General features: G+C 33.5%; 1 protein-coding gene across 30 annotated transcripts in view; it reads right to left on the reverse strand.

The window, feature by feature from the left end:
- MYCBP2 (MYC binding protein 2) overlaps positions 1 to 25,456 on the reverse strand; it is a 256,174-nt gene that overhangs the window by 57,825 nt on the left and 172,893 nt on the right. For 6 of the 30 annotated variants that reach the window (XM_070578960.1, XM_070578955.1, XM_070578954.1 and 3 more), the window contains 5 exons: positions 19,202 to 19,276; positions 16,315 to 16,539; positions 15,319 to 15,451; positions 11,613 to 11,735; positions 8,740 to 8,919 (listed from right to left, as the gene is read on the reverse strand). In XM_070578960.1, coding sequence (XP_070435061.1) covers positions 8,740 to 8,919; positions 11,613 to 11,735; positions 15,319 to 15,451; positions 16,315 to 16,539; positions 19,202 to 19,276 — 736 coding nt within the window. The remainder of the gene's footprint in view (positions 1 to 8,739; positions 8,920 to 11,612; positions 11,736 to 15,318; positions 15,452 to 16,314; positions 16,540 to 19,201; positions 19,277 to 25,456) is intronic. The other 24 variants (XM_070578961.1, XM_070578980.1, XM_070578956.1 and 21 more) reach the window with 8 other exon arrangements.

Genomic DNA, 25,456 nt, shown 5'->3' on the forward strand with positions numbered 1-25,456 from the left:
CCAACCGAGAAGAAGAGACAACGACAACAGCCTTGTGATACTGTGAAATTCCTATGTGGAAAAAGTTTATCAGGGATGTTGTTGAGGGATTTAAGATATAAAATAAGAAGGTTATAAAAAAAAGATGAAATCTTGCCATTTGCCGCAATACGGATGGACCTTGACAGCATTATGCTAAGCGAAATGCGTCAGACGGAGAAAGCCAAAAACAGCGTAATTTCACTCATATGTGGAAGATAAAACACCCAAAAAACCCACAACAAACACACACAGAGATGCAGAAAATACACTGGTGGTTACCAGAGCAGAAGGAGGGGAGAAGGGTAAAAGGGCACATGTTTACGGTGATGGATGGGAATTAGACTTTGGGTGGGAAAAAAAATTAAATGAATAAAATAAGAAGGCTAGATTAAATGACCTCTTGACTTTTCCAATTTTTAGTCAATGTAAGGTAACTGAGGTGTAGTAGAAAAACAATCACTGGAGTGAGTTAAGAGTCTCTCTTAAGAATTCAGGTCTTAGATTTGCCAGCTAACTTCTGCGAGTCACTGAGAATTCCCTTATCTCCAAAGCGATTGCTGGATGACTTCTCAGGCCCCTTGAACACCAGAAAATAATTATACCATCATATAACATATTACTTAAATAAACAAAAGGAGGAGGAGAAAGAAGAAAGACAATCCCTAATGATAAGGGATGAAAAGTCTGATTTAAAAGATAAACATTTAGTTGATTATGGTGATGGTATCAAAATGCATACATTAAATAAGTGCAATTTCCTATATATCAATTTCATTTCAATAAAGCTGTCAAAAACAAAAAGGTAAACATTTAGTTTTAGTTTTGCTAAGCCCAAGTAATGAAATATACTACAGTGTAGAAGTTTCAGAGAATAGCAAAGTGGAAGATATGGCAGACCTAGTATGAAAATATAGTTGAAATACTTAAAAAAACACTTTCTAAAATAATTGCAAAATCCTAAGAATGCTTCATGATTTTTTACTAAAATGTATAAATGAATAACTTGATATATTTTCAACTTGTCAGTCAGCAATGCCGTCTTCAGTTATGGGAATACTAAATATGTTTCTCATATTCAAATTACGTTACAGCTTACTAGAGCTAAGTTACCTAACGACTCATTTTTCCTTAAAACCTGCTTTTTATTCCCTGTATTGGTACTAGGTAAGCATATTATCTTTCAAAACAAAGCTAGAAAACTGCATGTCATTCTAGACTGGCTCCCTTAACTGTGATTAGCATGTCTTGTGGATTTTACTGCCTTAATATTTCTAAACTTGTTCCTTCTTCTACATTCCCACTGTAATTTACCTTAGTTTAAGCCCCACTCAGCTTTCTCTGGACTCCATGACTCAAACATTCTCCCTCTCATAATATTTTCAGTTATCTTTCACAAATGTAAGCTGGTTATATCATTCCTTTTGTTTAAAATTCTGCAGAACTATATGTTTCCTTCATCTGCTCCTTGCATTTTGTTCACTATACTTACAGGATAAAGTCTAAACTACTAACTATGGCTTACAAGACCCTTTGCAATCTTGGCCCCATCCTCTCTAGAGTAAGAGACCGCCACCAGGGTACTCACACTCTAAGCTACAAATGCATGACACTTTTCAAGTGAATCATGTTCTCTTATATGATCAGATGAGCTGATTCATTTGAAGTGGTTAAAACGGTGCCCGTTATGTGGCAAATATCTGATATGTGCTAGCTTTTACTATTTCATAACTTCTCTTTCCTCAAACCACTATAACACTCTCCCCAAGCTAACTCTGAGCTGATGATGGCTTCCTATTTTACTGAGTGGGGGAAAGAAAAAGGAGACATTCTCAAGCTCCTAACATTGTACATTCTTCTTTCTCTCCTGTTGTGATGGATAAAACTAATTGTGCTCCTACTTAGCCAACTTTTCCACTTTGCACTAGGATCCCATCCCCTCTCCTATGCAAGGATATTGTTGTAGCAATTTTCCTCTCTCTCCTGTATCAGCAGTTTCTCTCTATATTAGATCATTCTCATTAGAAAACAAGCTTGATGTTACCTTTTTTCCATTAAAAAGCAAAAACCTCTCCAGATCTCACGTCCCCTTTCCTGGTTTCACTTTATGTTTTTTCTTCCCCTTTACAGTAAATCTTGACACATATATCGATACTCGTCTCCAATTTCTCTTTCCCTCTTTTCTCTTGAACCCACTCTAACCAAGCTTTAGCATCTCACACTACTGGAGTTGCCCTTATCAAGATCATCAGTGACCTCCACGTTGCTAAATCCAATGGTCCATTCTTAATCCTCACTGACCTATTAGCAACATTTGATACAGCTTATCACTATTTCCTTGAAATATTTTGTTCACTTGGCTTTCATAAACACCACATTTGCTTGGTTTTCCTCCTGTCTCCAGGGCTACTTCTCAGTCTCTTTTGCTGATTTTTCCTCCTCCCTGCCACCTCTGAACAATGGAGTACCCAAGGACTCAAGTCTTTAGGCTTCTTCTCTTTTTCACATATCTCTACTTTCTTGCTGCTTTAATCCACGCTTATGGCTTTAAATATTACCTATATATAATAATTCTCAAATTATTCTGCTATACACCAATGGGCTCCCAACTTACATGCTCTGCCTAGACACTTCCCCTGAACTCCAGTGTCATACATTGATCTCAACTTAGTATCTCTACTGGATTTAATAGGAACTTATATCTGGGATAGATCATTCACAAACATGGCTACAATTATTTCTATCCCTGTATCCATGCCCCTTTGTAACAATTCTAATCAACAAGTGGAGTCTATACCTCCATCCTTGAACACAGGCTTACCTTGTGTCTTGCTTTGACCAACAGAATGTGGTAGATGTAATGCTGTGTCAGTTTCAAGCCTAGGCCTCAAAGACTGCATGCTTTTGCTTTCTCAGAATCCTTCAACGTCCATGCAAATAAAGTAAGGGTGGCTTGCCTAATAATACACTTGACTCAATTACCCTTTTTTTATTTTTTTAAGATTGGCACCTGAGCTAATCTCCGTTGCCAATCTTTTTCTTTTTTTCCCTTCTCCTTCCCAAAGGATCCGAACTGGTGAAACCATGGGCCGCCAAAACGGAGCAGGGGAACTTAACCACTTGCCCACAGGGCTCGCCCCTCAATTACCCTTTTGATGCCAGCCAAGGGCCAGTCAACTTCCCAAGGCAAGACTACCTAGCTAACTACAGATGCATGAAGGAACCTAGCCATGACTAAAGGAACTACGCAGATGAACCCAGCCTAATCTGCCGACTCACAGAACTGGGAGCTAAATAGTGTTCATTTTAAGTACTAAGTTTTAAGGTGGCTTGTTATGCAACAGTAGCTTACCAATACAAGGTCCAAAATTAAGCCTTTGTTACTGCCCACCAAACCCAGTTCTCCTGGAGTCTCCTTAGCAATTGGAAATTACATTCTTCCAAGTGCCTAGGCAAAAAACTTAGATTCACCCTGTACTATTTCAATGTTCTCATTGCTTATTCAATCTTTAAGCAAATCCTATTGATTTCCCCTGCAAAATATATCTAGCATTGCACGATTTACTACCATCCTTTTGGCTACAACCTTGGTAAAGCTACTATCATTTCTCACCTTGATTACTGCAAAAAGTCTCCCAAATTGGACTCTGCATGACCAGTGCTTAGAAGAGAGCCTGACACGTAGGCAGTGCACAATAACAGAGCTTATGCTATTCTCACAGAAGGAATGCTCCTGTAACCACCTTCCCCACCCCCACTGCCACATGATGAACTCCTATGAGTCCTTCAACATGCTGACTAAGGGCCACCTCTTTTTTGAATGCTTTCTCTAGCTGAGCCAGGAGCTTTTTCTGTTTCCAGTGCATCCTGTGAATACTGTTCCTGCAGCACTTACAATACCTTTTTTTTTTTAAACATAGCTGCCTTCTACAATATTCCAGAAGCCCTTCAAGACTAGTGATGGTATTTTATTCACCTTTTTGGTCCCCAAAATCTAGTGTAGAGTAGATAATAAAAGCAAGTGAATAGATGAGGGAAGAATGAGTGACCAACCTGAAGAAAGAAGGTAATGAAGGATGGAATAAACATAGTAGCCAAGAAAGAGGTGGGGGCAGAGGGAGAGCTAAAAGCTCAAATATGGACAGGAGAAAGCAAACAGATGTACCAGGAGACACTGTCTTATAAACAACAGCAGCATTCTCTTTGGTTTGAATTCCTAGGATAAAGTAAAGAGTCAATGGAGAAATTGCTGATGAAGAGGAAAAGGAATACGGGTCAAAGCTTTCACACCACAGAGAAGATGGAAAAGCTGAGTGATGATAAATTATGGCAAAGATTAAAATGAGAAGGATTTGTAGGAATGCTAGAGATGTTAGAACCAAAACTAAAATAAATATGTTGGCTGCTATGATAGATGCTATAGATTCAAGTGTAAAAAATTTTATTGAACTTGAATATTTGAATAAAAGATGACCCTGATTTTATAAAATCTTTGCTAAAAATCATCACACAATTTTTCTTTATAAAAATTATAAAGAGAAAAAGGATCTTAGAAATCAGGCTAATGTTACAAAACTCGTCAGAGGGAGAACAAAGACTAAAATACAGGTCTCCTTCCTAAGTGTTCCATCCATGCCACACCTCCACAGCAGGCAAGCAAACTAACGGACAAATTCTGTAATGTCATTATAGTCCAGGATAGAAATGATCTCTAACTCCTGGGAACAAACTTGGCCTTGATACTAACATTCATACTAACATTTGAATATGGTGTTACTATATAAAGAATTAACCTCAAAAGAAATGATGAAGTTATGCTGTAAAAATGTACCAAGGAGTAGCTAGGAAACGTCATTTGTCCTTTTCCAAATTCCCTCCTGCAACTCATTCCAGACAACAGAGCTCTCTTTCAGACTGTAATTTCTTCCAGTCTTCCTTGCAGCATGAGAGATGTTAACCGTTTGCATCAAAAGGCAATAATAATATTAGCAGATAATATTTATTAGGCATCTCATTTTATGGATGAGCTAAAAAGGGCTCAGACATGTCAAATACCTTAACTAAAGCTAGTAAGTGGCTGGAGGGGAAATTTGAGCTTAAAGTCTTTCCATCACTATGTCTCTATAAACTAAGTAAACAGTGCTTTAGTATATGTTAGTATTCTCACATGTAAATAAATACACAAGCAGATATTCAAGTGGACTTTTTGGGTCACTTTTAGCATTTTTGTCTTATTTAAGACTGTGACAGGGGTATAACAGAAAAACGCTTATTGCAAGGTAACCTAGCGGTCCCCTATCTGGGCCTGAAAGTAACATATATTTTGACATATATGTTATATGCTTAAAATCTCTGGGAGAATAGTAAATTGTCTTAATGTTTTATTTACCACTTTTTCTTACCAAGAAAAACAAAAATAAACTATTTAGCTTCTTGGACAGTAGATAGAAATGTCTATGTTAAACACAGTCATTTGGAATATAGTTTTTCAGATGGAGGATCTTGCTTAGGATTCAATTACCATAAACTCAGAATTATTGGACGTCATATCATCATATTATAGCTGGTTTTAATTATGACTGAAATACTCTTTCACTTCCTTGAAGATGTACTCTGAGTAAACAGTGAAATATCTATCATAAGATAACAAGACAAACGCGCTCTTGCATTCACGGTTTACAACGAAGAAGTGATAATGTTAGGTATCTACAGTCATTAAGTACTCCCTGAATGTATATGATGTGTAAGACACTGTCAGGGGCTTGGGACATAAAAGAATGCTTTCAAAAGGAATAAGGAAAGATAATGAAAATAAGAATGTAATATTCTTTTGTGTGTGTGTGTGTGTGAGGAAGATTGGCTCTGAGCTAACATCTGTTGCCAATCTTCCTCTATCTTAATGTGCGATGCCCCCACAGCATAGTTTGATGAGCAGTGTGTAGGTCCGTGACCGGGATTGGAACCCAGGGACCCCAGGCTGCTGAAGCGGAGAGCGCAAACTTAACCACTATGCTACTGGGTTGGCCCCAACATTCTTAAAGAACGCAGGTGCAGATATTATTCCCCACCTCAGTCCACCAGGGCCTTATTGCCAAACTGCTTACCAATTCTAAAAACTACATAAATAATTTTGAAGTAAAAAAGTAAATTATAAAACAGTAAAGAAAATTCTACATACAAAATTATCCCTCCCTCATGTCTTTCCACACACACACACACAGTAAGACAAGGAAAATCTGTAACTTTTATTTTTTTTAATAATTTTATTTCACTAGAATGACAGTCAAAATAATTTGCATGTGTGCATATATATAGCAAAATAATTTTGCTAGTTTGAAAAGTTATCAAATTAATGTTCCAGAATAATTTTAAATACCAATTCCAAAGCTTAGCAAAAAAACTATGCCTCAACAACAACAACAAAAAAACAACTGATAATAATGCTCATAGAAATGCTTGACAAAGTTAACATGTGGGGCAGTTTATGTGTGTCTATGTAGAACTTGTCTACTTAACTGAGAACTTGAGTTGTGATATTTAAGAAATCTTTTTTTTCATTTAAAACTATCCTACATTCCTAAAATTAAATTATAAAGGAAAAAATAGCCAATCCAAAAAAGATAATACTCTAGATGATAGAAATTTTAAAAATACATATTAAACGACAGATTTTGCATTATTTATCAGTAGGCAAAGGTGAATATTTAAAAACAAGGCCTTAGTAGTCAGGTAGCACTGGCCTCACACCTGGCTTTACTGTTTTACTATGTATGCACCTAGGGAAAATCCTCTCTAAGCCTCTGTTTCCTTACTTGTAAAATAGAGACTTTATCTTAAAGGAAGATGTATTAAAAATACTTAAGTACAGTATTTAGTACATGGTGGTGACTATCAGTATAAGCAAAATTAATAAATACGGGTCTTCTATACCTGTTTTATCTTAGTGTCACAAAAGCTTAAGACAAAAATGATTCTCATTTCACTAATTAGTAAAGAGAAGTTCAGTATGGATAAATCTAAAGCAAGGTGAAATGCTGGTGGGATGGATGGCAGTGAAGTTCAGAGAAGAATATCTTACTTAGGTGGTCTTAATGAGCACTCTGCCACATTTAATTTTCCTAATATGATGTAATTAACAGAATTCAAGTTTATTTCCAAAAAATTAAAACTACTTTTAGACTCTATACTTTTTTTTAGTTATCCTACAGATTAAGATTTCTGGTTTCAGGAATTTGGAAGTCAAATTTCACTGATACTCTGCTGAGAATAAGTAGTCTGTAAAACTACGTAATTCCCATTGTTGAAGTACAGGCAAGCAAAGATTCAGAAAACTGGTAATTAAGACATTTCTAGGCCACAATTTCAAATTTTCCCCAAGATGGTGGTAAAGGACATAGTGGTACCGATAACATTTAGACACAATATGCATACAATTATATTGACACAATGTCAGTCGGAAAGCTATTATCCCTTGAAAGAGACAAATCTGACTTTAGCATGGTCTTTATATTTTGTTTTGAAATATTTTATTAAATAATTTGGTAAAATAAAAGTAGTAACTACACTTTTTTTGGTGAGACTTGCAATGGCCCTTTAGGAAGAACAAGGTCCTACTCCTTTGTTCTCTTGTCTGCTGCTGCTGTGACATTATCAAGGTAATTTCTCTTTTAAAACTTTATATCTAATATGAATACTCTGCCTGACTATGATTTTTTACTTCTTGTTTTTTTTGTCCTCACTTTTAAAACTTCCTGCAACCTGGGTACACCTAAATCTAAGAAGTCTGCTGCTCCATAAAATGAGTAAACTAAGTCTTCACTTTTCTTTCATTCTTCTGTAATGCTTCTCAAGGAAGGAAAAAACTGTTTCATACACGTGACACTATTATGTTTCCTTGAAATTCTTCTTTTAAGAGACGTTCAACTGAATATTACATATGAATAGAGATGATTAGCTAGAAATTGATAATACTTGTTTCCAAACTAATTTCATTAATTAAACTTGTCTAATGTATAGTGCAAACCTAGAAACATTCATACTTTTGTACACTCTTTATCTAAGGTAGATAATAATATCATAATGAATAACATCATTTGCTAATTGTATACTACCCTGGTTCCTAATATAAACTAAACCAACTGGCATTCTCTTAAGTAATCCTAATAACAGTTATCAAAGTATTTTTGTAGAAAAATAACTTATACCTAAGTGTGAATGTACTTTATCAAAGCAAAGAAGTCATGCATTTAAATCTAAACAATGGGTGTGCAAGCTGAGACTTTCATAAACTATCTCATTCAGCATAGTGAAATAGTTTTATTCTCTTGGGGCAAAGTAACAAAAATCCAACATAAAACAATGAAAGTTATCCCTATAACTGATGCTTAGCATAGTTGTGCATATTATAAAAGATTTTAAATAAGTTTTTTAAAAAAATGCTTTATAGTATGTATTTGCTTATACTGGAATTAGAATAGAAAGCATAATAGTCATATTTTAATAACTACACTTAATTAAAAAATGTGTGATTAAAAATAAATGTCTTAGCTGCAGAAGGTCTTAGCTCAGAATAGCTTAAATGCTTCAGAAATGTGGGAAGGGATAACATCCTCATTAAATAAAAACAGTCAGGTGAGTTGATAAATAATTATTAACTGATAAACAACTCAGAACAAAGCTTCAGAAATGGCTTGATGAGGCAGGTAAGACTGACAGACTTACTCTGAAGCTGAGGCTGCTGGAAGGAAAGGGGCTGTCCGAACACAAATGGGCTGTGGACTAGGGAAGAGGGAGGTTTTGCAGCTTGATCAAAGATGGAAGGAGCTGGGAGATTGGGCCGTGACTGAATGGAATTCAATATGGCACTCAGTTGGTCACCTGCAGTAGGCAAAACAGTCAAAACTACAACTCGTTATTAATTAACATCCCAAATGGCAAAGTAAATGGTGCTTTATGACATTCAGGTAAAGTTAAACACTAAATAAAACTACGCCAATTCAGAAATGGGTGGAAGTTGGTGTTCGTTATCCTCAAAATAGGGACCAAGTGCTGCATGTTGTTTTAATTATGGACCACCCCACCAAAATCTTATATAACAGCCTACCTACAAAAACAAATCCATGTAAATTCATATACAACATCCAGCAGCAGCATGAGAGAATGCAGAGTTTACGAAGAATCTATAAGTTGATTCAACATCATAGAAGTATAAATGAAGATCTAAGTAAATGATGTCTTCTACATAGTGCCCAACAATGACTAGACCACCCTGACTCACAAGCAGTACATTTCATGTAGAAAATAAGTAAATAATATGAATAGAGTTTTATTTTTATTGTAGAATTGAAGGGAAGCAAAGTATATGTTGTTAAACTTAGTAATTTATTTACTTTATAGTTAATAAATTAATGTATATTTTTAAGTTGTTATGCCAAAGAAATTATACTTTTTTTTAAAAGCATGAATTCTTGCTTGGATGGATAATATAAACATCTATAAGATAAAAAGGAATATGAGTTACCTAATACGAATAGACCTTAAAAATGAATTCTGACATTTTTCCTTAAAATTAAATACAAGGGACTTTAACAGAAAAATATTTTTGAAAATATGAAACAATTAGAAGGATGATAGCTCCTTATTTACGAGAATAAGTATACTAAACAGTTTAAATGATGCTGAAGAAGAGAAGAGGAAAAAAAATACCTAGACTAGTTGATGCCGAAACTGGAAAACAGTACCTTTCCAGCCATATTCCCTAAACATAATAGTTTTGTAAACGAAAATTTCAAATGAAGCACTAACAAGGAATAGATTTACATGGAAAGATGTGTACACAGCTGCACGTCTTTACTTTTAAAAAATTAAAGCTGTAGATTATAGAAAGAATTTTAGAGATTATGAAGAATTTTATAAAATTGTTTTAAGGAAAAAGAACTTTTGTAGAAAACAATTTCTTGGACAGTATAAAGAGTTAAAGAAAATGGGAACTACTGTTAAATGTAAGTTAATAAATAAAGGTCAGGTATATTTAATCAGATTTAAGTTTCTTAATACTTCTTTGCTACATTTAAATATTTAAAATGCCTATTAACAAATGCATGCTATTTTTGAACAATATTACCCAAATCACTCCTTTAAAAAAATAATACTTTATTATTTCTATTTAATAACAAATGTTCTCAGCAATGTCTCTGTCTCCTAAAAGTTGATTTTTATTCCTATGATGTTTTAACAAATTATATTTTAAAGACTGATTTAAAGTGGTAGGCACCAGCACAATTTAGACACTTTAGAGACTGAAAGCATACAATTTGAATTAAACATGGCTTTAAAACAGATTACTATAGAAGCATAGTAGTGGTAAGTAAACACTGAGATTTTAATTTAAGGATTGACAACGGTAGAGAGAAAGGGACATGAAGAAAACACCACCAAGCATTCACCCTATTTAAGTATGAAGATCTAACTTAGGTTGGTTGAAGTCTGAGCTACTAGAAATGAGAAAGCAGACAGTACTCAAGCCTGTAGGATAGAACAATCCAGTACAGAAGGGAGAGCCAAAAAAGAAATCTTGTGGCTAGGCTTCCTCCATAAAAGTACTTTGTGGAAAGTAATAAAGATATTGAAGAGAAAATGGTTTTATTTTACACTGAATGTGTCCTCTACATTGATGTAATTTTGTATTTTGTTGACTATTTCATTATTTCACTTGCTCTGCAAATCAGGTATAATGACACTGTATTTGTTTCTTGAAATCGAATCCTGTGAATTAGTTTAAATAACCTTTTAAAGTAAAATTATTTTGATGTAGGTTATCTTCTCCATCCTACCCATCATCCAGCTGTATGCTACTTGCTGACAATATGGCTGATCTTGAAGGAGTCAGGATTAGGTACACAGGAAAGAACACGAATGTCCAAATTTAATACAAATGCAATTTTGGATGAAATTCAGGTAGAAATTTTTCTAAAATAATCATTGTTTGGACTGTCCATGATGCTGGTCTCTTCCATTAACGTAGCCAAAAACAGCTGCACACATTTTATATTCACGCGGCTTAGGGTTTTTGTTTTTCTTTTTACCACTTCCCGGTTTTACTATACATTCCAAACCCAAAAATATCATTTCATGTAATTCTAAATTAACTGAGATACTTGGTTAGACACCCGAGACCACACATATTTAATTAAACTGATGTGCAATATTACTTAAATATATTATTTAAAATATTCTGATTTTAAATGGATCATTTTGGAAAGTTCTTTTTTACTCATTAACATCACTCTTAATAATAAGTTGATGATAAAAATCAGAGTTCTCTTACTACGTACAGTGACGGAATCTTTGTGGCGAATTCAAAGTGAGTGTCTTTAAAACAGGAACCAATAAGCAAGAACTCCTATAAACTTCAGCTAAAACTGGTAAAAACAATACTGTAAAAAGAACACCTTTGTAAAAATTTTGAGTATTAGTTTCTTAGGAACAAACTTTGACAAAATTTTGTGGGTGAACAGTAATAAAAATGGGTAGGAGAGAAGGTAATAAAAAATAGTAAAGTTAGGTAAGTAAAAGACTCACTTTTAAACACCTACCTTTATTATTTCCGAGTCCATAATCAAATCCTTGGGCACTACAAGTCGCCCCTTTATTAAAAGCTTGTACTGAGAAGGGGCTAGGAGGAGGAGTTTGGGCATTTTGATCCAGAAGAACTTGTTCTACAATAAAAGGCACAGCTATAAAATTAGTTTCTTTTGTGATATTCCCTATTCATAGAATAGAAAGAGAAAATTGAAGAAAGATTTTATGCTCGATTTTAAAATAAGCTTCCATTTAGATTTGATGATAATTCTATTAGGTTATTGACACTGACAAAGTATATGACAAAATTTTCTTTTCCTTTATCAAATACACAGTGCAATTTAGAAATGGGATATGCTCTTATACAGCCAATTTACTTTTATTGTGGCAGGATACATCATTGAATGTATACTAATATTTCTAGACCAAGAACTCATTTATTTCTAACAAATTTATACAAGGGCATGTTACCAGACAAAAATGGATACCCTATAAACCAGAAATCAAAATATTTTGGATGCTAGTACTCAAATAGAAAAAAAAGTGTCTTCAAAATACCTAAGAGTACATGATACCAAAAGGAATTTTCGCTTGTAAAATATTTTAAGTTCTGAATGAGAAAATTATGAAAAATTTAGCTTTTAACTTATTTTTACTTATTATATAAGGATATTTTCCCTAAGTGAAAGGATAATACACCAGGTCATGTAATTAGGGTTATTAAGACATCCTGACGTCAACAAATGTATGAGAACTCTTATTTCAAAAAGGAAATGGCAAATATTTTATCCAGTTTACAAATGGCAAGAATGCAATGTATAAACTGGTAAACTAAGTTAATCTCCTATTATCAATCAAGTAGCTATAAGATTCTGTCTGAGATTATACTAAAAACACTAATACCATAATTAAATTGTCACATTAATGCCAGCTAGAAAAAAGGCAAAAGAAAATCTGTCAAATAAAAGGTACAAGGAAGAAAAAAGTATTTATTCCACTAAAAAAAAAATAATAATAAAAAGTTTTAAATAAATTTTTAAAAGTCAATACCCCTTTAAACAAAAAATGGAACCAGAAGAGAGTGGTGGAGTGTTTTCTTCCTACCTGTAAGTCAGAATTCTGCTGTACCAGTGGTACTGTATGGTCTACCCCTTTACCAGCACTTTTAAGACTTTTTTCAAGAAACCAATCCTAGCACTTCCCTTAGGCAATACTCTTCAGTATGAAACACTTCAGCAGTGAAATACTTCTTCTGGAAAATAATACCCATGAATAGTAATCTGAATGGAGAAGACAGCATCACTGTCACCTTCCAGACTCAGGACGATCTAGCACCAAGTGCGAAGTCTGTTTTTACCATAGCAGTAACTTTGCCTACTAGCTTTATCTACACATACCAAAGACCTATAGAGAAGTTTTACAAAGGGGAAAGCTTTTGCTTTACTTACACTACTTTATATAAATAAATTATAAAAGTGTCAAATTTTCTTATTTCCATATTAAATACATTTACATACTAATTCCAGTGAGCAGACTATTTGGATACATCAACTACTCTTAGTGATTTTAAGGTACTAACTTCTTATTGCTTCTTTCCTTATCATCCCAGCTTTCATGTTAAAATATGAAGACTCATATTATGACCAAATATATATATATTTATCAAAAGAGTAAAGGATTAACTCTTTTGTAATAAGTTATTACAGAGAGAAACTCTAGAACCTCTTTTAGGGTTGAATATGCATCTTAGAACAATCAATATCCTAGTTTAGTTTAAGAGGTATTCTACGAAGACTCTTCTACCTTCTAAGTATATGGGAATTCAATTTCCCATGTTAAAACTTGCTCCTTAGTATGGAAGGCATTTTACATTTTCACAATAATAGCTAACCTTACCATCTGCTAACTACATGGGATTTTTCGTTTAGCTTTCATATTGAATTTATAAAGTATCCTCATTTTGTAAATGAGAAAAATGAGGCACAGAGATGTTAGGTAATTTAGCCAAGGTCACACAACTGACCAGTTGTAGAGCTGGCATTTGTACCCTGGCAGTCCAGCTCCAGAGTCCATTCTTACACATTATGCTGTACTGCCAGTAAAAATCATTATTAAGCGAGAAAGGTCCTTTGATGGTCACCTAAACCATTCTCTTCATTTTTAACTATGTCTTATATAAAGCTGATCTCAGCTTAGGTATTCTCATTTATATCTGAATATTCTTATACAATAAAAATGTTTAAGAATTTATGAATATATAAATATACTGTAATATGTAGTAAGTATATTGTAAATGGGAGGTTATTTTGTAAAATGTCTGATTTATACCAAATAAAACCATTTTGTTTCTCCAAACAGAAGGAAGAATAGTTCTACCATCTCAGAACATTATTTTATGACATAATCTTTGACTAAGAAAAGTTTGTTGGTAAAGACAAGGGAGGGAGCAGGTTCTCAAACTGTTCAACAGATTATTGATGCAGTATGATAAGCTGTAATGAGCACAGCATTTGATATACGAATGAAGAGTCTGGCTCAAGTCTTACATTTGCCATGCATCCAGCTGTAGAACCACAGGCAGGTCACTTTAAGTTTTATGAACTTTAGTTTCCTTACCTGTAAAATGAAGAGTATATAACCTATCTCAAAGTCTTGTTGTAAGGAAAAAGGGAGAATGTTTAATGTATAACGTTAACACATCTAAATGTACTCTGTCATTCACGCAAAATGTCAAAGCTTTTTTGAATCTATCTATACTCATGGCCATTATTACCTCTTGGATTATGACTATTATAAGTTTATTCTCTTTTGGATAAAGAAGGATGTTTTTTTATTTATCTGATCTTATCCTATAAAATTTTCGGATTTGGTAGAAAAGTCTATGCTTGACTTGTCTATTTATTTTGATGTCCTAACTAATATTTTTGTGATTCAACTTGTATATACAAAACTTAGTGAGCAGTCAGTGTGTGCCAAAACTGTTTTAGAATTAGCAATACAAAGATAAAAACCCTGTGCCTGTCGATAAGGAACTCACAATCTGGGTATGAAGAAATAAAAATTAACTTCAATATAATATCAGTTTTGTTTTAGTGGTGAATACAGTTCTTTAGGAACACGGAGGGAATTCTTGACTCTGTCAAGATCAGTCAAAGCTTCACCCAAGTGATGACAGGGTCATCAAGTTTTTGAAGAACAAGTTTTTGACAACAGGAGAATGAAGATGGGGGACAAAAAGGACAATCTTTTATTAAATGAGATCATTGTTGAAAAAGGTGAAATCAAGTTTAAAATTGAAACTCTAGCAACAAAATAGGAGTCCCTAAAAAGATGCTATGCATTTATTCAATCAATGCTCCTTTCCTGAAACAGAAATCAACTGGATGAAATTGCCTGAAAGAAGTACTACCATTGGTGGTTTGAAAACTTAACTTCCATTTATTGGCAGAAATGGTAAAATGTTCAGTCCTGGACTGGCACAGAAGAATGGATTCATATGTTTCATATTTTCTTCTAATTCTCTTTTTTCAGTGCATTTAGTATCCATGTATTTTATGAACGAATTTTAGAAAATGCAAGATTTTTTAACCCTGAGTCTTGCTGTTACTTAAAAAATAAACACACAAAAAGCTCTTTACAACAACAAAAGAATACAATACACTGTAAACTTCTGCATTTCAAAGGTTAATGGGAATAAATCACAAAGTTAAGCCAACTTGCCATCTTCATGTCGGAGGTACTGGTTTCCGCCTCTGTCTCTAGCTAAGGACCATGCCTCTCCTTCATCACTCTCACAGAACTCTACCATGCTGTTCTTATCCAGCTGCACCCACGTACCTTCAGAATTGGTTACCTAGTACATAACAAAAAGCATGATTGATTGGCTTGATTCTTTCGGGGTACTTAGGCTGAAAACCAGCAAAAAGTTTAAGTGTTTGAACAGTATAATCATTCCAATAAATTTCTACCATGAAATTAGTTTCTGAAATTAAGACCACAGACTGAGGTAAGACAGAAATCAATAAAAGAGTTCTGTAAAATACTGCTTATTTATGACTTCAGTTAAAATAACAGTTTTTAAGGTACAAAAATAATCCCTAAATAATTTTAAATGTTACTCAAAAACACATGGCTCTTTTTTTTTTTGGTACCTAAAATGTCCTAACACAGCATTTTCTATTATTTAGGTTGGTAGCCCCTACAATGCAACTTGAAAATGACCCTGACACTGAGAAATAGCATGACACACTACATCTTCAAGCTCATCAGCTGAGGCAAATGCCACAGTTGACTGGAGTAATTTTATTTGCTCAGGACTTCAGTGAGACACACGAATGGGAACAAACAAATGAAACCCTTTATATATCACACCTCCATACCGATTCATAGCAAATATTTTAAAGTGCTGTTAATCCATGACGGTATAGTACATTTGTAATAATGAAAAGATATATGCAAATACCGAACATTTATATATACAATACACATCATTTTGTTAATATAAATATTGTTTTCACAAGGACAATTATTAGAATAAAGTTATTAGAAAAGAAGCACAGAAAAATTACGTTAGGATTTTCAATACAAGTGAAGATAAAGAACATTAACATTTAAAAACCTGGGATGGAAATGGCAACCTTTGGAAGAAAGTGATGCTTTGGTTGTATTATATTAAAAATGAACATCTAGAAGTCATGAAGCTACAAGAATCCATACCTCTCCCACTGCTTTGACTTTGTTTCCCAGAACTAACATTCCAATTGGGATACCTCTAAGGTTAGGGCAGCTTCTGATGTTGTGACCGGAAGGTCCTGTCTTCACTACCTTGTACATGCCTGGCCCTCCTCGCAAGAACGGCATATCTTGTTCTTGCATTGTTGCTTCCTGTGGGCAGCAGGAGTTTATGTCTTTGAAAAAGTCATCAGTATTAGTTTTAGGTTCCTGAAAATTTGAATAGGAAAAAAAAATAAACAAAATACAATCTATTATCACTTTCAACATCCTCCTATTAATAGCTTTCACAGCAATCTACAATGTTGCCAATTAAGAAAGAGAATACATATCCAAAGGTAACTGAAGTATTAGTCAATACCACCATTAAAGACTCTTTCAGTTTTTCAATGCTGAATAATATTTAAAATAAAGTTGAAGAAAGAAAATATAGCAGGAGAGCAGCTGAACCTCTGGCCATTGCCCACCAAAATATGAGAAAGACAGTAGGACTTGATTTTACTTTTATCTTTTAATGAAACATTTAACAATACGAGAAACAGAAATAATTTTCTATGTGAACCACAACTGAATAATTTTGAATTATTACGTCCATTCTGTAGGTTGGTATGGGTTAAAAAGTCTAAACTTCACTTCCTTCTATTTTTGTCTATAATAATTATTTATACATAGAGAAAATAGGTGTGAAGACTTTGGACACTTATCTACAAACAGAGATAACGATGAAAAATGTGCATAAAATATAGCTACATCTTAATATTTACTAGTTATGAATGAAATAAGAATGCTTGTAAGATTTTAACTCACACTTTCTTAATGTAGTACAAATAAAAATATCTTGCTGGATTTGCTAGGTCATTACTAATCAGTGATATATTAATGCTCTTAACAAAAAATGATTATATTTTTAGTAGAGAGGAGAGATTAACATTGAAGATACGTTTTTACATAAATACAGCGCATTTGGATATAAAAGAGTCACTTCTAAATTAAAGAACACGCTCTAAATTTTCTGTTGAATCTGAATGCTGTGATGAAATTGCTTCCTACGTGGATGCAACAAAGAGAAATGATGGCCTTCCCATATTTGCTCTTCCTTCCAACTAAATGTAAATGAAAGTTCCGCGCTGGGGGTTCTTCCACTGTCATGACTATTCCTTTAAAACAGATTTAAACGCAACTTTTAAATACAGTAATAAAGACCCTACAAATTGCTTTATGTTCAAATGCATTAAAAGATGACCATAATGGCACACTTATTCAAATATTAGGTTAAAATTAAATTAATATTTAGTAATATTTAGTAATGTTATAAATAGAATAAAAATGAAAAAACATTAACATATTATGCAAGATAAAATATTACTGAATAGCTCTATCCCTATAAGTAGTCTCATACTAAGAGGTATGTATACATGTCCATTACATAGCAGGAAATAAAAAATAAAATTCTGACGCTAAAAAAATGTGGATTCAAGAATTCTGTGTGACTGTAACTTTAATTCAACATACGGTTGGTCACGGAAAATTTTAAACACACTATTAACCTTTACACAATATTTTGTAAATTTCATTGGGGTGATGAATGATCATCAATTTTTACTTATACAAATATGCACTATGGACAATATTTATTTACATTTACTATAATTATAATACCATATTTATCCAACATTCTTTAGTTATATATCAGCAAGTCAATGGAAATGAGAATTTTAAATACTTGAACAATTTAAACTAGATTTACAATCTAAAATAAACTTAAAAGTATGCATTTTATATACCTATGCATATATATTTGTAAAACTTATATATGTGCAAATTACATAAATACAAAGAGAGCACTCAAAATAAAAATGGAGAGTAAGGTCTAAACCTTAAATTGTGCTACTACACTCACAAGGTTCTCAGTAAACATTTAAAAATGTCTAGTTGTGAATGATTAATTTTAGTAAACACATTATGTCATTTCATATTTGGAAGAGGCAAGTTAGTCCTATTTACAACTGATTTTTTTTTAAATTACATGGTATGACGTTAAAAACAAGCAAATAATAGATTTAGCAAAAAATCAATTTCAATGATCTTTAATGATATAGCTAGAGCATTTAATTAAGTTATAACAGTATTTCCAAATTGGATCATTCAGGGTAATACTGAGAGGTAAATCGTGGCACAAGCTAAGAATAAATGCAAGTTATTCACCAAAAGGTAATATATGAGAAACTTTATTGATTTAATTGAATAAAGAAACTATATAAATAAATGTAAAAGAGTCTACCCATTTTTTTAATACTGAACAGTATATACTGTTTTAATACCGTTCAGTATTAAAAAAAACCTGACAGATATAAAATGACAGAACTGCCCGTCATTTTCAAACAATCCTAAAATACACGTTTTATTCAACACAGAAATGTAAGACGTGGGCACCAGCAGATGAGATTGATGAAACTGCAAAGTTTTTTTTTCCCTGCATTCCCACTCCAATCTCAGATGAACATTAAAAAGGGCATTGTGAAAGGCTAGGAAAAAGGAGAAGAGCCATAGGGTCAGGACTCTCCCACCTAAATAAGCAAGTTCTCAAAATGCTAGACTTCGATGCAGTGGTTGGAGAAGCTAGTCATAAAATCAAATATAGCAAATTTGAAGTCATGTACAAGTTAAACTTAATAACAGATTCTTCGGCAGAAGTAGAAGGAAAAAGATTACAAGAGAAACTCAATTACAGCACTTTGTATAGATTCTTTTTGGTAAAAAAAAAATTTTATTAATCTTAAGCAAAAGCTTCAAAGATATAATGTAAAATTTGTTACACATGCTGAAATGAAATACCTGAATAATGTATGACTGTTCCTTACAGGTAACTCACCTGGGGGAAAAAAGCTTTGGAAGTCCATGAAAATACGTCCAAATCCCTGACTCCTTGGCTAGCATTAAAGATATTCTGAGCGACAAAGTTTAAGAAAGAAAAATATCAACAAAGAAAGGGAACAGGATATCATCTGCAGAAGATGCGTTCACAGTAACAACATTGTTCTGTACTCTAGCAGCAGCACTGGAATAGTATTTTACTAAAGGGAAACTGAAGCCACCTGAGTAAACCACACACCAAAGATATTCTGATAAATTTTGTCAAAAGCTCTTCATGGATATAGTGTGTCATGCCATTTGCTAAAATTAAGAGCCAGACATGGATTTAAAGCTTACATCAGTCAATGCAAGAAGGAAACCTTAAAACTCCTTTAAATGACGATGTATCTGTTCCAATCGATACAAGCCAGATTTGTTTTATGACAGAAAACTGTCTGCTGTTTTTTAAAGAAAATGTGAACAATATAGATTGTACAGATAGTGCAATTATCACAAATAATAATGGCATGTAGTATATGTGAACTATTTATTACTTTTTAAAGTAGAAAAAGAAAAAAATCAATAAGTAAAAAAAAAGTCCAAGTCATTTCTCAATTTTCTTCTTTTTTATAAACGGGAAAAAATCATTTGGAAATATAACTGAAAGGTGTTAGCAAATTTGTTAAGAAAAGCATACAAAAAAATTCAATCTGAATCTTTTATCAAAAGACAGGCCTAGTTTTCTCCATCTCAAAGTTGGGGAAATGCACAGAGCATTCAGGATCACTACATTAAAGTCTAAAAATATTTTGTTAAAGAACCATCAATTTACAGCAGCATGGTCCGAGAAAAATCAACATTTTCACAAAATGTCTTAATGAAAATTTAAATGATACACATTTTGCATAGATATATCATGCCATTGAATATATTTATCTGATTTGAAGTTAAAATCTTTCCAGTGAGTAGCAATTACACAATTTTACTAAATAATGTATAGTTATCTTGAACAATAAAAGGACATTAAAAATGTTAATAAAAGTTGTCACCATCCAAGACCTCAACACAAAGAAACAACACAATTCCCAACCATTTATAAGGCATTTTAGACAATGAGAATTTATCTAATATTCTCTAGTTCCGTATTTTCCTCACATATGTTATGGACAGATGGAGACACACCCATATACATACATATATGCCAATTTAGAAATATAAGATAAAAAGCCAGTACAAATGAGTTTCTAATAATATGCCTACAAAAAAATGTAAAACAAAAGAAAATCCAAAGCCCAATCCCCGCTCCATGTCTAAAAATGGACAGTGGATAGGGTCTTTTCTCTTTAGGTGAAGTAGAAACATGGTGCAAAGCATTCTGAAATGCTGTTTTTTTGGGAAAAAGACGTCCTTATTGGTTCATCCACATACATAAGAACTTGAGTATTTTCTGAATGGTTTTACTCCTTCAGAGAGAATAGTGGTGCAGACCTTTTGATGTAAAAGAATATCAAGATTTTTTTTCAGCATTTTCTATTTTTTAGCGTAAATTTTTCTAGTATTAAAAGCAATGCGAAACACCTTGTGAAAAGCAATGCAGATGAAATTAGTGATAAAGAAGCAATGTGGTGACTGACAATATTTAAAGCTTGCACCTCTCTTTTATTTCAGCGTGCAAACAGGTGTTTCCTGAGTCTGAGTACATGAGTTAACACGTATAAGGATACTTTAAGGTGATGCAATGGCTAACCATGGTAATGAATTGCCACTAAAATCAATTTTGTAGATGTTAATTATATGTGGATTCCAATTTCACACTTTTTTGCTTTGTTCTGCGTTTGTAGAAAATTCTTAGTCTGCACTTGGTCTACTTTAAGATTATTTTCAAAACATGGTGCCCTAATAGAATTGCACTGATAATTATCAAGTACCAAAAATGCCTCAAATAGAAAGCTAGAGCTTAAAAATAAAATATACTTGCACAGTTCTCTTTTGAAAATTTAGGAAAGATTAGTCTAAAGATACGAACGTATATGAAAATATTAATTTCCCCAAAGTCTCAATTTCTCACTCTTAAAATATATAAATTGGCTTTCACACTGTATAATTTCATTGCGTAATATGAGCACCACTATATGTGTATGTGTAAGTGTATGTATATATATAATACACAAATATGCACACACATATCTACAATAATCTGAGTCATTTTATTCTCAAAGATTATTTAAAGGCAAAAAAGTTCTGTCAAGAAAATTAAAGCATACTAAAAACCTAATTAAATTAATGAGCATCAAATTGCAACTCTAAACTGATAATCTTTCAAGGTATAGAAGAAACCAAATAAGTGAATAATTTTCATGGTGAAAATACATGATCAAATATGCCAAATGCTCATGCAAAAAAATAATGATGATAATTCTTTCATTGTGCTGAAAAGCACAGAATTAAGAATGGCCATTTTCAAAAGGAAAAAGATAAACTATCTGAGGAAAATTAAACATAGCATATATACAAACAATTACAGTGTTATTTTAATTGCTTCAATCTCATTCTGTTTAGGAAACTTAAACACAAAGCTAAACCATGAGATGAAGCTTTTGATAACCATCTAAGGACAGCACATTTATACCAGTGGTGTATTAAGTAAATACTTAGTATTCACTAAGATTAAAAAACAAGTTACGCATACACATACACAAACATCTATTAATAAAACAAAACCAAAAAATTGGGGGTATGTTAAAGCTGTGATTAGCAGGCATCATTAGGTAGCCCCCCAAAATGAAATTGGACATAAAATGCAAGAAACAATTGCTAATTTTACCAATTACCCCAGGTAATGCTATAAGACAGACTACCAAATAATGTTTTTTCTTCATCTCTCCTCCAAATCCTTGGGGCTTCAAAATTTGGAAAAATCCACCTACTTTCTACATGTGAACACCAATCAGCCTAAGTAGGCAGAAAAATAGTTTGTATACATGCGTGGAGATGTTTGGAGACCCAAATCACTTCTGCAAGAATTCAGATAACACAGGCAATACAAAGATATCTTAAAACACTTGCAATGAGGTATTTTCCACTTTCCTTGATATAAACTTTCTCTACCATTCAACATCCTTCACAATGCTGGAATTGGGCATATAAGTTTCATATCACTAATATCTCCTATCCTAGAAGTAAACTTGCTTTCCAAAAAATTTAAGCTCTATTCTAGGCAATCAAATGCATAATTGATTCTCTCTCTTTTTTTACCTATATGTTCCCCGATATACAAAACATTCTTTTTGCTCACATTTTATAGTTTCCAAATCTTTAGAATTTTAATTTAAAATCAACATTCCCCAAGTATGCCTTCTCAGACTGACCCATGTCACCTTCAACATGTATCATGGTATTCATCCTCACTCAACCATTAAGGTTATGAGTATTCACACTTATTTAATTTGGGAGTTCTGGCCAAAGTAATGATCTTTATAGCTATATTTACTTTATCCTTTTATAACTATATTCATCCTTATCTCTCCACCAGATTAAGGTAGACTAAACATAAAAGCATGGGTTTGGAATCACATCAACTGGGGTTCTAGAACCAGCTCTACTAATTTCTATTTGTGATGTTGGGAGAGTAGCTATCTTTTGTCATTGGAAAAATAAGAACGATAAAATATTTAACATCACAGGGTCACACTAAGAATTAAATGAAAGAATTAAAGTAAGGAGCATATATGTGTCGGGAATTATTTTAAGCAGCATGATCATACCAAACGCCAAGAACTAAATTCAACGAATGTTGAAAGCTTACTATGAGCAAAATGTAACATTTAACACTTTGGAAGAAACAACTATGAGTAAGAAGACATCCTTAATGAGCCCTTACCTTTAAGGAGCTTAACAACAGAAATAAGAGGTGTATAAATATAAATGAGCTGAAGGCAAGATAACCTAAACCTTACAGGTAGGTGGAGAAAGAAGTAAGTCTTTCCTACTTTTACAAAGAGCTACCTGAAAAGAGAGAGGGAAACAATTTCCCCAGTACTTATATGTTTTCTATCCCCAATCCTTTGCTTCACCCATATTGACTATTTATCAGTTCCTAAACACAGCATACCTCCATAACTTTGGACATTTGATTCTGTGTCTAGAAATTTCTTCACTCTTTCCTGGCAAGTTTTCTTCAACATCATCTCAAATGTCACCTCCTAAGTGAAGCCACTCTATAATTTATCACAAAGCAACTTAATTATTCGAGTATGATATGTCTATCACATTATATGGTGAGTATCCCAAGAGCAAGAACTGCACTCCATCTTAGTGATTTTGTATCTCTCCCCTCTGCCTCTCCACCCAACAATGACTTCTGAGCTTAGTATCTGATACATAATATGGACTCAATAAATATCTGCTGAATGAACAGTTAATGAATTAATAAATACAGCATTATTAGGAGGTACAGAGGAAAAAAGGTCAATAGAAATTTTTGAGCCTAGTCAACCAGGAAAATATTAGAAAAGTTAGAAAAAAATGGAAGCAAAAGCATTCTAGACAAATAAAACATAACATTTTACTATGATGTAAAATTGAACAGTGTGTTCTAAAAAGGGCAAGGTGTTCTAATAGACCATGAGCTCCTCACAAAAAGGATCTGCTTTCTTCATATTTATTGCTATTCTTCTCATTGATTTAAAAATATTTTAAAAAATACATAGTCATAATATGAAAGCCTTGCTATTTAATCTCTAAACAAGAGCATTATTAAAGTGCTAAAACAGAGTTAAAGTCACATTTGAACTAAGCTGGAATGCCATTATTTCCTAGCAAAGTAATGATGTTTAAATAGAACTATTGCTAGGCAGGCCAAAATTTAGCTAAAGTACCTATCTACAAAGAAAGCAAGAGTTCTGTTACATGAGTAGATAAACAAGACAGTGCAACAAGTGTCACTTTAAAGCTTATTCCTAATATGATTATTTAGGGTAATCTTTTTAAAAAATAGTTCATCAAATATTTAGTCAGTGTTCAAATTTCCAATCCCCACCTCCACCCTCCACAACAGTTTGAGTCAGGATTCAAACAATGTGTACGCATTGATGCGAATGCAAAATTGTTCTAACTAGAAAAGGTTGAAGAGGTAGAGGTAAAGATTGCTGAAGGCAACTTCTTGGTACTTTTGCCTCTTTGTAAGTTAATGGCATTGATCCTTGATTATTTCTAACTTTATTTCAAATCTCCCAGGTTTCACTTTCTTTATTGCATAGTGTTTTGCAATGATCAGCCATAATTATAGCTGATTTATTCACAAACAGACTGAAGTAAAAAGGGAGAAAAGGTGGAAAGTGTTTTTCCAGGAGTAAATGTAGTAAGAGACAAAAAGAAAAAAGTAGCAAGATGCATTTATTCAGCTGTATTAGTTCCCTGAGGGGATGAGATGGTATCGTTATTCCCTCCATGCCCTATCATGTTTTGCCCTGCAGAGTAAGGTACTCATTAAAAACTACTGACTGTATACGGGGCCTACACCAGTCCCTACAGACAAACCTTGGAAAACTAGCTTATTTATTCTTGCCTAGGCCAGATTCTGACTCTGTGTGGGTCCTCATCTAACACCTGCACTGAAGCAACTCTACACCAGATCTGTTTGGAACCCTAGGCGAGTTAATTTTGCCACACTGTATCCTCTCTGTAATCTTTGGTCACCACATAAAATATAAACCCTTATGTCATCTACCTGTTCTCTTATTTTTATACTAAAGCTGCTCTATGCTTCTCCCTGACCCAACATCAAACTACTTCCATTCATCCCATGACTTTGTATTGTTTCTAATAGGACCCTTCCTCCAATGCAAACAAACTGGTTTTCATCTTTAACCTTGTGGGTCACAGTGCTGTCATCATCTGTGTGTCTTTGTGTTGATGTGGATGATCATCCAACTGCCTAGTCTTTTAGTTCTTACACGTAGGCAGTTCCAGTGACTTTCACTTCTAGTGTACTTCAGCCACCCTCTCACGGCCACATTAATGGGTCATCTCATTCAACAAAGGGCTCTAACTATGAAATCAGACTCAAATATTCTACCTGATCACATGCACTGCCTATATCCTTTCAGCTCTTTAACTACAGCACACTCATTATATTGTTCTAGGATTTTATTAAGTCCTCCAAGTCTCTTGGACGCTCCATTTGTCCTTTCAGGTGTCTAACTTAGGCCGGACTCCACAGTGGGCGAAGGAGGAAGGGCATCCAAAATGGATCCATCCAGTAGTCTTATAGGGT

Source organism: Equus przewalskii, chromosome 16, assembly GCF_037783145.1.
Source record: "Equus przewalskii isolate Varuska chromosome 16, EquPr2, whole genome shotgun sequence".
NCBI classification, from domain to species: Eukaryota; Metazoa; Chordata; class Mammalia; order Perissodactyla; family Equidae; genus Equus; species Equus przewalskii.